Source organism: Macaca nemestrina, chromosome 1 (genome assembly GCF_043159975.1).
Source record: "Macaca nemestrina isolate mMacNem1 chromosome 1, mMacNem.hap1, whole genome shotgun sequence".
In the NCBI taxonomy this organism is placed as follows: domain Eukaryota; kingdom Metazoa; phylum Chordata; class Mammalia; order Primates; family Cercopithecidae; genus Macaca; species Macaca nemestrina.
Window position 1 is genome coordinate 177,135,466 of NC_092125.1, and position 12,879 is coordinate 177,148,344.

Genomic DNA, 12,879 nt, shown 5'->3' on the forward strand with positions numbered 1-12,879 from the left:
TGTAAGATACAAAAAATAAGGAAGGGAATTCCACGCAGAAGGAATAGCACAAAGACATGGAGATGGGTGAGAACATGATGTGTTTTGTGACCCTAGAAATGCAGAACAACGGAATTTGTGGGATAATGGGGAGAGGTGACCTCAATGAATAGTAGCCTGCTTCTCCCTTTCGGCTTCAAAATTGGATGGTTTCTGGGAATGGGGTCCCCTGCCTTTGTCAAACCTTGGTCATCTTTGGGTACTATGTTCCTAAGCTCCAGCTCCTACTGCATTTAGCGCCCCATAGACAGAGCTGTCAGTCCCCTGGGTCCTCCTTACCAGACACCCTCCCTAATAGCCTATGAATATTTTCCTGGAAGGTTCCTTGGCACAGATTCTTGCTCTCCATCAGTATTGCCCACAACTTTCTTTAAAGGGATGGGGAGAGGGCCGGGGGCGGGTCTTGCTATGTTGCCCAGGCTGGCCTTAAACTCTTGGGCTCAAGCCATCCTCCCACCTCAACTTCCTGACTAGCTGGGACCGCAGGCACACAGCAGCATGCTCTGCAAAATTGCTCTCAACTTTCTTTGCTTCTCTAAACCCTCTTTGTTCATTTTGTGGGACTAATTTCCTTCACATTCCTCAATAGCAGTGATGATTTGAATAGTCCTTCATAAGGCTGGATGTGCGGTGGCTTATGCCTATAATCCCAGTGCTTTAGGAGGCTGAGGTGGGTGGATCACTTGAGTTCAGGAGTTCAAGACCCGGCCGGCCAACATCCCGTCTCTACCAAAAACATACAAAAATTGGCTAGGTGCGGTGGTACACACCTGTAATCCCAGCTACTCGGAGGCTGAGGCACAAGAATGCTTGGACTAGGGAGGTGGAGGTTGCAGTGAGTGGAGATGGTGCCGCATTCCAGCCTGAGCGACAGAGCGAGACTCTGTCTCAAAATAAATAAATAGATGAATGAATGAATAGTTCTTCCAAGTGTTTTCACATATATTTCATGTAAGCCTTACAGGAACCATAGGTAGGTGAATTTTTTTTTTTTTTTTTTTTTTTTTTTTTTTGAGACAGAGTTTCACTCTTGTTGCCCAGGCTGGAGTGCAATGGCGTGATCTCAGCTCACCACAAGCTCCATCTCCCAGGTTCAAGTGATTCTCCTGCCTCAGCCTCCCAAGTAGCTGGGATTATAAACATGCACCACCACAACCGGCTAATGTTTGTATTTTTAGTAGAGACGGGGTTTCTCCATGTTGGTCAAGCTGGTCTCAAACTCCCAACCTCAGGTGATCCACCCACCTCGGCCTCCCAAAGTGCTGGGATTACAGGTGTGAGCCACCGCGCCCGGCTGGTGGATTTTAAAAATAACATTTGCACACAAATACAGGGCAGACCCATCATCTGCAACTGTAAAACCTTTTCATCTTGTATAAATTCAAGACAAGTGTGACAGCTTGGATCACACACCAGTAGAAATTTTGGGATGATATTCTGCTGTCTGATTTCCAGTGTCACACTCTTTTCCATCTCATCATTTTCCCTCTCAGATATACTAGAAAGTCACTCAACAGAAATGCTCACAAATTCCCAGGGCCAAAAGCCACTGAAAGCCCTTTATTGTGGTCAAAAAATAATGATTGCAGTTGGATAATCCCATCTAGTTAAAAAACAAGGCTGCCAAAGATGGCTTTTCTTTAGATAGCACTTACTGTACTTAGGGCATGAGGGTGAGCCAGGTCCCAAGGCTTTCTCCTCCAAAGAGAGTTATTCCTTCCTTAATCCATGAGATTGTTCAGTGTGGTAGACCAGAAAGCTAAAAGGAAATCCCAGGGCCAGAGCACAGAGGAATATGTGCATCATGTATCAAAGCCTATGGCCTAATGCTAAGATGGAAGGTTATTAAAAGTTCAATATGGGTACCAAAGAGAGAAGAGTCGTTCAAAGAAGATAATTGTGTGCTCAGTGTAGATTGTCTAAGACAGACAGCCATGCAATGGCGGGTTTGGGATTTGAGCGCATCTGTTAATCTCTACAGACTGTCCACTAATGGCTCTCTTAACTGTTGTCTGCATAACAAATAACTGTAGTGTTTGCTAAAATGCAGATTCCAAACAACACTCTCAGTAGGTGTTAGATGGACCCAGGAATCTGCTATTTCAGGAAGCTCCCAGGTGATTCTGAAACAGATGGTTTGAGGACAACACTTTAGGAAATACCAGAATAGATGACGCTCAGTTTTCTTGAGGTTCTAAGACTCAAAAAATCTTTTTCTTTTATAGTTATCTACCTTTTGCTAGCATTTCAGATCAATGTGTTATGTAAGGATGGGATTCCTATTTTCAAGGAGTTCACTTACACTCAGGGACTCTAGGAACATTTAAAGGATAATTTTATTGTTATAATCTGCCCTTAACAAAATTAACAAAATGATCCTCAAAATTTGCTGATTCAGCCATTCCTAGCAATGAAAGGAGGAAGCTGGCTACCTACCAGACTTCTTGTTTCTGGTGTACTTGGTTCTTGGTGACCTCTAGGCAGGCAGCACCCCAGCAGGGCTGGACTGTTTGTGCTTCCTGGGAGGTTAACATTTCCAGAGTGTGAATGCTGGTATAAGCCATCGGAAGCGTCTTCCTCTTTGAGTGTGCCAACTCTTGGCCAAAGATAGCCCTAGAAACTGTAAGAACTTTGAGAGCAGATTCTGTTTGTCCCATAGAAAACTCCCATCAGCATATTGCCTCTACGTCCAGTCCAGCTAGAATGTGTCAGATTTCACATGTTCGTTCACAGTCTCAACCACTCTTTTTTCCCCCCTCTCTCTCTTTTTTCTTTTTCTAGTTTGTTTTTTCTTATCTCCTCATCACAGTGAATGGGGTTCTTACAGCTTAGCGTTGTCTTGTGTGTACTCTTGCTCTTGAAGGAAGGAGCTACATTGTCCACAGTGCTTGGGTAAATTAGATCATCTTCCACCCTGGGATCACGGAACAGTTGACTCCTTTTGACTCAGGAGGAGGTCAGAATCACTTCCCCACAGATAAATCCATAGAAACAGAAAGCAGATTGATGGTTACCAGGGGCTGGGGAGAAGAGGGAACGGGACATGGCTGCTCTAAGTTTATGGAGTTTTATTTTGGGGCAATGAAATGTCTTGGAATTAGATAAAAGTGATGGTGGTACAACACTCTACAGTACCAAATACCACTGGGGTGGGGGGGAATCACTCCCCCAAGACAACATCACAGGCAGAGGAAAGCAAGTTGTATATATATTTCTTTCCTAGCATAGTTACCGAAATTTTAAGTTTTTATGGGAATAAGTGCAAAGATTTCTAGAGTTGAAAACAGAACTAGGAAGAAAAATATTGCCTCCCTCGCACACATACCCACCCCAAACATATCACCTCTACCAGTTGCAGTCCTATACTCAACGTTTCAAAATCCATCTCTTCTACTTTGTCTTTACTGCATAGGTGTTGTTCAGGACTCATCCTCTCCTAGACTCTTTAATCCCTGCCTCCAGGCTCACTACATACTTTCTGACTCCATCTCCATTTTAGTTACCATCGTGATTTTTTTTTTTTTTTTTTTTTTTTTTGGTCTGAGACAGAGAGTCTCCCTCTCTCGCCCAGGCTGGAGTGCAATGGCACCATCATGGCTCACTGAAACCTCCACCTCCCAGGTTCAAGTGATTCTTCCACTTCAGCCTCCTGAGTAGCTGGCATTATAGGCACCTGCCATCATAGCCACCTAATTTTTGTACTTTTTTAGAGGGGGGGTTTCACCGTGTTGGCCAGGCTGGTCTCGAACTCCTGACCTCAAGTGATCCACCTGCCTCAGCCTCCCAAAGTGCTGGGATTATAGGCTTGAGCCACCACGCCCGACCTCCAACATGATCTTAATGCAGGTCTTTCCAATGTGTTGCTTCCCCACTTTTGCCTTGACAATGATTCCTAGAGCTAAAACAATGAGATCTGAACTGCTTAACATGTCCCAGGAGGCTTTTCAATATCTAGTCCTCTCCTCTCCAGCCTCTTTGACTGCTCCACGTTAGATATACTGAGGTTCCTGCAGCTCCCGGATGTGCTGTACTCCCTTTTTTCTGTGCCTTTGCACACACTATTCCCTTTGCCTGAAACAACATCCTAGCATTCACTGTCTGGTTAACTCCTCCTTATCCTTCAAAGCCGAGATCAAATAGACATCCTTTAGGAGAAGCCTTCTAAGGCCTGCTTCCCACTCCCCTTCGGTCTGGGTTAAATGCCACATTCTCTGTGCTTCCTCAACACCCTGGCTTCCCTCCATCATAATCCTTAATATGCTGTATTGTGGTCATCTGTTTACCTGGCTCTCTAACTCACTGGCCTACAAACTCCCGGAGGGTAAAAGACTGTCTTAATGTATATTCATCTTCATATTTTTGGAGTTTAACACATAGCAGGAATCCAATAAGTATTTATTGATTGCATTCGTTCATTTTCCAAAAAAAAAAAAGTAATGTTTAAAATTCAAAGCATTGGAGAAACGGAATTGAAAACAAATGTTCGGCACATTGTAACTTAGATCTCTTCTTGGTGCTTAGGGTATAGTTTTTCTTGTTTGCTGGAACTGTATTTATTGTCGAATGTGTCCTTTCGCACAGCAGAGATCTGTGGAGTAGGATTGTGGGCTGGGAGTGGGTTTATCCCATAGACCTAAGACAGCCACTTAATTTGTATAGACCCTTCCCAGCCTGGGCCTCTGGGTTTTCTTTCTGGGTGGAGATCATCTTCTGTAGGAAATGGAACTGCTCCAAGCCAAGAAGCTTTTACTTTTGCTAGGTCTTTTTGTGTTCTGCTGTTCAAATATTAGGAAGACTGAACCCTGTTTCAGTCTTGACAGTATTATGTTTCATGATCCCAAAAAAAGTGTTTGTGTAACCTCAAGTCATGCTGAAAGTGAAATACAGCTTAAAGTGGGATTCTGCTGGACCTCACTCAACTTTTCACCTCGCCGCTTGGCTCTGAGCGGGCAGTATTTGAGTATGTGGTTCCCCCTCAAGTCTGTAGGAGTTGTATTGTCAATAAGGTCCAAGGCCAGAGTGCTTGCTTTCTATTAAGTAAAGAGAATTTTTGAAATTCAATGACAAACCTTTATTAAGCCCTTGTTGTGTACAAGGCTCAAAGCTAAGTGCTTTGGGTGATTGAGGGTGATTAGGGTTAGGATTCCATCTTCAAGAAGCCTCTCGTCTAGGAAGAAAGGCCGATAAGCAAAGTTTTGGACACATGGGAGAGCATGGCTTTCTCTGGGTCCAGTAATTACTTTGGTATCCAGATCATTAGAGAATGGAACACCTTCTATTGAACTATGCAACAGTCACAGGTTTAGATCTTCGCAAGTTATTATTGCCTTTAATCTTCATATGATTCCTATCTTGCAGTTAGGAAATGGAAACCCTAAGATGTAGTGACTATGAGCTCAGAAAATTAGATTGGGAGATAAGCCAGTAGATTGAGGTGGTAGATTGTTCAAGATCTTGAAGGGGAAGGTGTTTGCTGGGGATGGGGGAGCTGTCCCCAGCTATATTTGCCCTTGGCAGATGGGATGGATTCTGGGAGAAAGAGCTCTAAGAAATTAGACCTGTATGACTTATTTTCATGAATCTAGCTGCTAAGCTGGGATAAGTGAAGTTAAAAGTAGTGATGGGCCAGGCGCAGTGGCTCACGCCTTTAATCTCAGTACTTTGGAAGGCCAAGGCAGGCAGATCACGAGGTCAGGAGTTCAAGACCAGCCTGGCCAGCATGGTGAAACCCTGTCTCTACTAAAAATATAAAAATTAGCCAGGCACAGTGGCACGTGCCTGTAATCCCAGCTACTCAGGAGCTGAGACAGGAGAATCACTTGAACCTGGGTGGCAGAGGTTGCAGTGAGCCGAGATCGTGCCACTGCACTCCAGCCTGGGTGACAGAGTGAGACTCCGTCTAAAAATAATAATAATAATTAAAAAAAAAAGAAAGTAGTGATGGAGAGATTGATCAAAACCTCTTCCTCTGAGACAAATTGAAGGATAAAGGGGAGGATAATTTTGAGCTACAGATGAGGACATTGTTGTTTGCACCTCTCAGATGATAACATCATTTTAGTACAAAAAGAAGTAAGGCCACTGGGGGAGATCAGGGAAAATGTGGGGCTGGGGCTGGAGTAGAGAAGAGTTGAAAAGTTTAATTATCTTCACATTGAACTTTAATCGAGTCTGTTTCCTCATACTGGGGACACTTGAAAACCGTTTCCCAAACCAACTACAAATAATTTTCTGGCAGCGGAGCCTAGAGCCTACTGGCAGGTTGTGCACAGATCTTTTTTCTCCTGATCCCCAAGTTTGACTCTGACTAGGAGACAAATCTTTTGGTACCATGGTTTTCACTGTTCAAACCTCCTGACAAAAGAAAGGGAGAAAAGACTGAATTTTTTTCCCTTGCAAAGTGGTACATCCAATAGCACTCAAACTGTGAATGTATTACGATGTTATACTTCTTGGCTAATACTTTATTTTCTTGTAGTAGCATAGAAGTAGCCTAGCTTTATTTTTTTTTAACAACAAAATAATACTTATTAAATGTTTTGGTAGGTAATATATGTAATGGGTACAAAATTCAAAAGGTACAACAGGTTTTACAGGGACCAGTAAACATCTGTTTCACCTTTGCCTTCTAGCCACCCAGTTCCCTTCTCTTGAGGTAACCAGCATCACCAGCTTCTTGCTGTGATTTTTATAGCATTTTCTTGATTGCTGTGTTGCTACAGAAGGGACATTGTGAAAATGAGTTTAACAAATAATGCAAGTCCCTACTGTGGCCAGGCCCTGGATCGCTGGAGCCTTAGTTTTGGTAAAATCTTATTAAGAACTTTGTTTTCTTGCCTATAATGTGGCCAGAGTGAAGCCATAGTGCTGTCATTAGTAGTGAGCACATTACCATCTGCAGGACAAAGACCCATCAATTCAGAAAGCTGTTGGATATAGGAACTCTGATAGTGTTTTACTTGCTATTTTGAAACCCAGCCATGTGTTTCCTATTAAATTACATGACTGATAGCTGCCGCTTATGGTTACTTAGTAAAAACTCCTGTTGCTAAATGGCTCAAATGGATGTCTGTATTTATTTTGCCATCTAATACAAAGCATAAATTTTTCTTACTCCAGTAGCTCATCAAGCCCTTGGATCTTTCATCATAAGTTCATTGAGGCAGGAACTATGCCTGTGCCATCCTCACACTTTTGCAAGTGGCATTCAATAAATGTTTCTCAGGTATTATAAGAAAGACTCAGTGAGGTCACATTCCCAGGAGGAAAAAGGACGCTGGGAATAAGTGATAGGAGATTTTTCATTAACCTTTCCTCCAGGTTAGTTGCCAACTTTCTCAGCAACGAGAACCCGGTTTCTTGACCCCCATCAAATAGTTGATATCAGTAGGTTTTCAGGAAAAATAGTCACCACTGCCTGCCTTCAGCTCTTGCTGATAGGAGTTCATGTTGGCTGATCTTTTCTGGTTACACCCTGGATTCCTTTGTGAGGAAAGGGAAAGTAGTGTGAATTAATGACTATAACTAATTATGACCTGCTTCCTTTGTTTAGGAACTTATCTTTCATTGCTATTCGTTTGCCTTGAGAAATAAGGAAGTGTGGGTTGCAGATACGGGCACTGGACTGAGAGTCGTTAGAAGTGGATTCTACTGAACTGGTGTTGTGCAACCTGGAGCATGTCACTGCCTTTTCCTGGGCCTCAGTTTCCCTATCTGTACAATAAGCCTTGACGATATGATCCCTATCACCCTTCCCTATTCAAAGAGTTGTGATTTGAGGCCCCTCTTCCTGCAGTCTGTGCTCCTCTGACCTTCCTTTATCCTGTGTACCCAGACCCCAGATATCAGTTACTGACTTCCATCTCTGATTTGTGCTTCTAGGTTTTCTTCGTGTCTGACCTCTTCAAGACTAAGACGACGCTCTCCCTGCCTGCCCCTGCTATCCGGAAGGAAATCCTTTCACCTGTGGACATTATTGACAGGAACAATCACCACAACATGGTGTAGGTGCCACCCACCTCCTGAGCTGTTTCTGTAAAATGACTGCTGACAGCAAGTTCTTGCTGCTCTCCAATCTCATCAGACAGTAGAATGTAGGGAAAAACTTTTGCCCGACTGATTTTTTAAAAGGAAAAAAAAAATGTTTTACTTTGTGGCCTTCCAAAATAGGTAGTGTTCGCCTATGTGGAAACAACAGCAAACTAACACCAAGTGCCAGAGTCCTGGATGTGCAATTGGTTTAAGTGTTCATGTTCTAGTGAACACGGCTTGTTCAGGAACAAACACTAAAATTATTTGAGTAGAGGCTGCTGGTCACCTTTTGTGATCTGAGGAATCCCAGGCCTGTGAGAAAAGCAAAAATTCACATTGTAGCACACGATGCCAGACATAGCACTGAATCAAGAAAATAGCCATTGCAGAGCTGCCCTCTTGAGTCTTTCTGTCCATCCCATTCTATTCTGTACTGTGACTTTAGTTCAGGAAGTTTTGCTTTGTGTTTTAAATAGAAGGAAAGAGCAAGTTTGCTCAGTCAAGTGATCAGATCCCGAATCCAGATTCCCAGTGCTAAGGCCTTACCACCTCCCCTGCCCATAGGCCAACAACCATAGTTCCTCACATTAGTGATTAGCAGACTCTTTGTGGACGAGTGAATTTCACAAATAGCACAATTTCAGAAGAAATCGAGGGCACAGGCCTTCACTTTTCTTCTTTTGACGCACCATCCTGTGATGTTGAAATGTCAATTGCAGGATGCTGATGTTGTGCACGTCAATCACCGGGCACTTGCACACTCTTAGAAACAGTTCGACTTCGGTTACTGCCTTCTCCCTTGAAATCCTTGCTGCGTGCCCACCAGGATTTCCTGTGAGGGCCCGGGATGAGCAAGGCATGGTCTGCCACCAGCTGATGGAAAGCAGCCTTCTGTACAACAGATGGGAGAGTGAAGGGGGCAGAATGAAAATCGAACCAACCTTTTAGCTGTTGCAAATCAGAAGGAGCCAGAGAAGCAGGCAGTCTCATGCCTGAGAGGTTACCCTTCAGGATGACAGAGCTGAGGGTCTTTGTAGGAGTTGCTCTTGCTGTGTAAAGCACTATTGTCTTGGGGTTGACCCCTAGGGCAGTTCTTGATAGGTTCTGCTGGGCAGAACATATGGGTTAAATCTCGGTAGAGAGTTTTCCTCATCCTCTATCCATAAGTGTCCTTCCATGCAAGGTCCTACTCTAGGTGATAGACAGGGACCCCTTCTACTGAACCTTTTGAGGAAAGGAGGAAGGAAGAAATGCGTTTAGATCTTGGATGCAGACCTTTCAAAGGGTTACATGTAACCATATGGATCAACCACATGCACATCCTTACTACAGAATCCGTCCTTTCATTTCAACTTATAGCAAGCTATGATTTTTATATATAAATATTATATAAATAATGTATAAAACATTAAAAGTTAACTATGTAAGATATTATTTCTGAAACAATTTTAGCTATATCCACTATGATTATAAACTGTGTCTCGACCTGTGTTATTTACATTAGCTGCTTAAAAAAGCATTGAGTTAATTTTTTAAATATCAACTAAAATATCATAGTTCTGTGGTAGACATTGTTTTATAATGAAAGAAATAACTGCAACTAGAGAAAACTGTATAAAAACATTAAATTGTCAGTATTTTTGTAAGGTTCCATTTTGTAAAGAGAATAATATTCAAAGACTTTTGTAGCATACAAAGTGAAAACTTGTATCTGCGAAACTATACTTGTATTAAATGTGCTTTTTAAATAAAAGCTCGTAACACAACTAATTAAGGACTTGCAAGCCTGGAGTGTTTGAGAGATGTTTGTCTCAGGTGTGCGGGTAGGAGAAGGAAGAATCACAGGCTGGCCTCTTTGAGTGGGCTTGCCTCATCTCAGGGCACCAACTCCTGATTTTTTTCAGTGGGAAATGTGGTGGTCATAGGGTAGATACTGATGTCTGCCCTGCTCTTTCATCTCTGAAAGCCTGTTTGCAGAATGAGGCCCTGGCTCTACCCTCATCTCAGGCTCTTCTAGAGAGCTTTTGTATTCTAAAAGGGATTTTTCCATCAGAGAGGTAGGAGCTGTAGGAGCCCCAAGGGCAGATAAGCAGCCTTCACTCTAGATAAGGTATGCTGGGGGAGCTGTACTGAGGGAATCCTGTACACAGTCCACATCAAAGGAAGGTGCAGGCACTGCTGAGAATGGCCTGTGGCTCCTGCTTCCCTTCCTTGTGTTCCTCCAACCTGGAAGAAAAGGGGAAGCTAGAAATTCACATTTATCGAGCACCTGTGTGCCAGGGATTTTTGCCTATTTGTTCTGTCTGATCTTCACAGCAGTTCTTATTTTTAGAAAGAAGGAATACTAAGGAATGCAAAGATGAAATGATTTGTCTAAGATCCTAGAGCATTAAATTGTAGGACAGGTCTTATGTTAATTTACTATGGCAGCTGTAACAAATTACCACAAACGTAAAACAACATAGATGTATTGTCTTACAGTCTTGAAGGCTGTAGGGGAGAAGCTATTTCCTTGCCTTTTCCATCTTTAGAGGCCACCCACTTTCCCTGGCTTGTGGCCCTCTTCCTCCATGTTCACATGGAGGAAGCAACACTGGGTCGAGTTCTTACCTGCCATCTCTTTGGTTCTCCTCGTCTGCCACCCCTTTCACGTGTAAGGGCCCTCCTTGGTGATTACACAGGCCTGCTCATAATCTAGGATAATCACGTATATTAAAGTCAGTTCACTGGCAAACTTAATTCAATCTGCTGCCTTAATTCCTCTTTGCCATGGAACATATATTCACAGATGCCATGGATTGAAGACATGGACATGTTTCGGGAACATGAGGAGTACCAGAGGTCACCCTCTGACCCTCAAAAGATTCATACCCATCCCACATGCAAAACCTATCCCCACATCCCCTAAAGACCTAGGATATGGCAGTATCAAGTCAAAATCCTAAATCTTAACAACGTAAACACCCCAAATCTCATCATCTAAACTAACCCATTCAAATTAGGTAAAGAGGCTCCATGTTTAATCCACCCTGGAATACATTGTTCTCTATGAACTTGTGAAACTTAAGAAACAAGTTATCTGCTCCCTAAGTTCAGTGGTGGGACAGGCATAGAATAACAGTTAAAGACATTCCTATTTAAAAAGGGAAAGAAGCCGGGCGTGGTATCTCACGCCTGTACTCCCTGAGCTTTGGGAGGCCAAGGCAGGCAGATCACGAGGTCAGGAGATTGAAACCATCCTGGCTAACACATTGAAACCCCGTCTCTACTAAAAATACAAAAAAAAATTAGCTGGGCGTGGTGGTGGGCGCCTGTAGTCCCAGCTACTCGGGAGGCTGAGGCAGGAGAATGGCGTGAACCCGGGAGGTGGAGCTTGCAGTGAGCCGAGATCATGCCATTGCACTCCAGCCTGGGCAACAGAGCCAGACTCCATCTCAAAAAAAAAAAAAAAAAAAAAGTGGGGGGAGATAAATAGAAGGAAAAAAGAAGTCATCAATCCCAAGCAACTTCAAAATCCAGCCAGGGACCAGGCATGATGGCTCACTCACGCCTGTAATCCCAGCACTTTAGGAGGCCGAGGAGGGCAGATCACTTGAGGTCAGGAGTTCAAGACTAGCCCGGCCAACATGGTGAAACTGCATCTGTACTAAAAATACAAAAGACTAGCTGGGCATTGTGGCACATGCCTGTAATCCCAGCTACTCTGGAGGCTGAGGCAGGAGAATCACTTGAACCTGGGAGGCAGAGGTTGCAGTGAGCCGAGATTGCACCACTGCACTCCAGCCTGGGCAATGGAGTGAGACCCTAAAAAAAAAAAAAAAAAGAAAAGAAAAGAAAAAGAAAAATCCAGCCAGGGGTGCTCCATTTGGCTTCAAGTCCTGGAAATAGACCCAAGTGGCTCGTGTCTTCTTGACACCAAGGTCAGCCTGCTCTTTACTGCTAGACAATGCAGCCCCCTCCAGCCCCTGGAATAGCTCAGCAATTTCACAGCATTTTTCTATAAGTGGTGATGTTTCTTTGGGCCCCAAAATGTAGCTAGGAAGATCCTTAAGGCCAGAGGCCAAATTTTCATTTCAAATCTGAAGAACCAATGTGCAGAGGGGCAGAACAACTCTTGTTTGTGGGGGTGGGAGAAGGAAGGCACCCAGGGAGTGGAGGGACTGGTGAGACCGGAGCTCAAGCCTCCTGATCCTAGTACCCCAGTCTTTCCATTTTACCTTCCAACAGTACTTGACAAATGGAACTTGAGAAGTAGCCCCGTTTCATGCGGACTTAAGGAAACAATGGAGCTGCATGCTATTGTGAGGAGCAGCATGATGTGGAGAAGGAAACTAGGACCTGGGGACTCAGGCCCAGGTTGCAGTCTTGTCTCTGACACTTACCAGCTATGTGTTGTGACTTTGGACACATTTCTTAACCTCTCTGAGCCTTGGGGTATTGCTCAGTAAAGATGAGATTTGCAAGATCTGTTTTTATACCTCTTTGCTCATGGCATTCTGTGGGCCTTGACTTGCTTCTTTAAATGTGGTTCACAGACTAACAACATTTGTATCCCTGGGGAGCTTGGTAGAAATACAGACCTAGGAGACCCTTGCCCCACCCCAACCTACAGAATCAGAATCTTCCTTTGGGTAAGATCCCTAGGTGATTCATATGCACAATAAAGTTTGAGAAATACTCCCACTCTTTGCTCCTTAAATCTGCAGACTCTGTTCAGGTGTGCTGCCCCCAAGCTACACTCCTCCGGGGCTTGGCTCGGAGCATGCTGGGTGCAGACATCAGTAACCCCTTAGCTTAATGTACCAAAAT

At 43.7% G+C, this 12,879-nt stretch overlaps 1 protein-coding gene across 1 annotated transcript in view; it reads left to right on the forward strand.

The window, feature by feature from the left end:
• The window catches only part of LOC105495128 (phospholipid phosphatase 3), an 84,451-nt gene extending 74,611 nt beyond the window's left edge, over nt 1–9,840 (forward strand). The window contains exon 6 of the mRNA XM_011764355.3: nt 7,921–9,840. Within this exon, the coding sequence (XP_011762657.1) occupies nt 7,921–8,046 (126 nt within the window). The 3' untranslated portion in view covers nt 8,047–9,840. The remainder of the gene's footprint in view (nt 1–7,920) is intronic.
• Nucleotides 9,841–12,879: the final 3,039 nt, after the last annotated feature.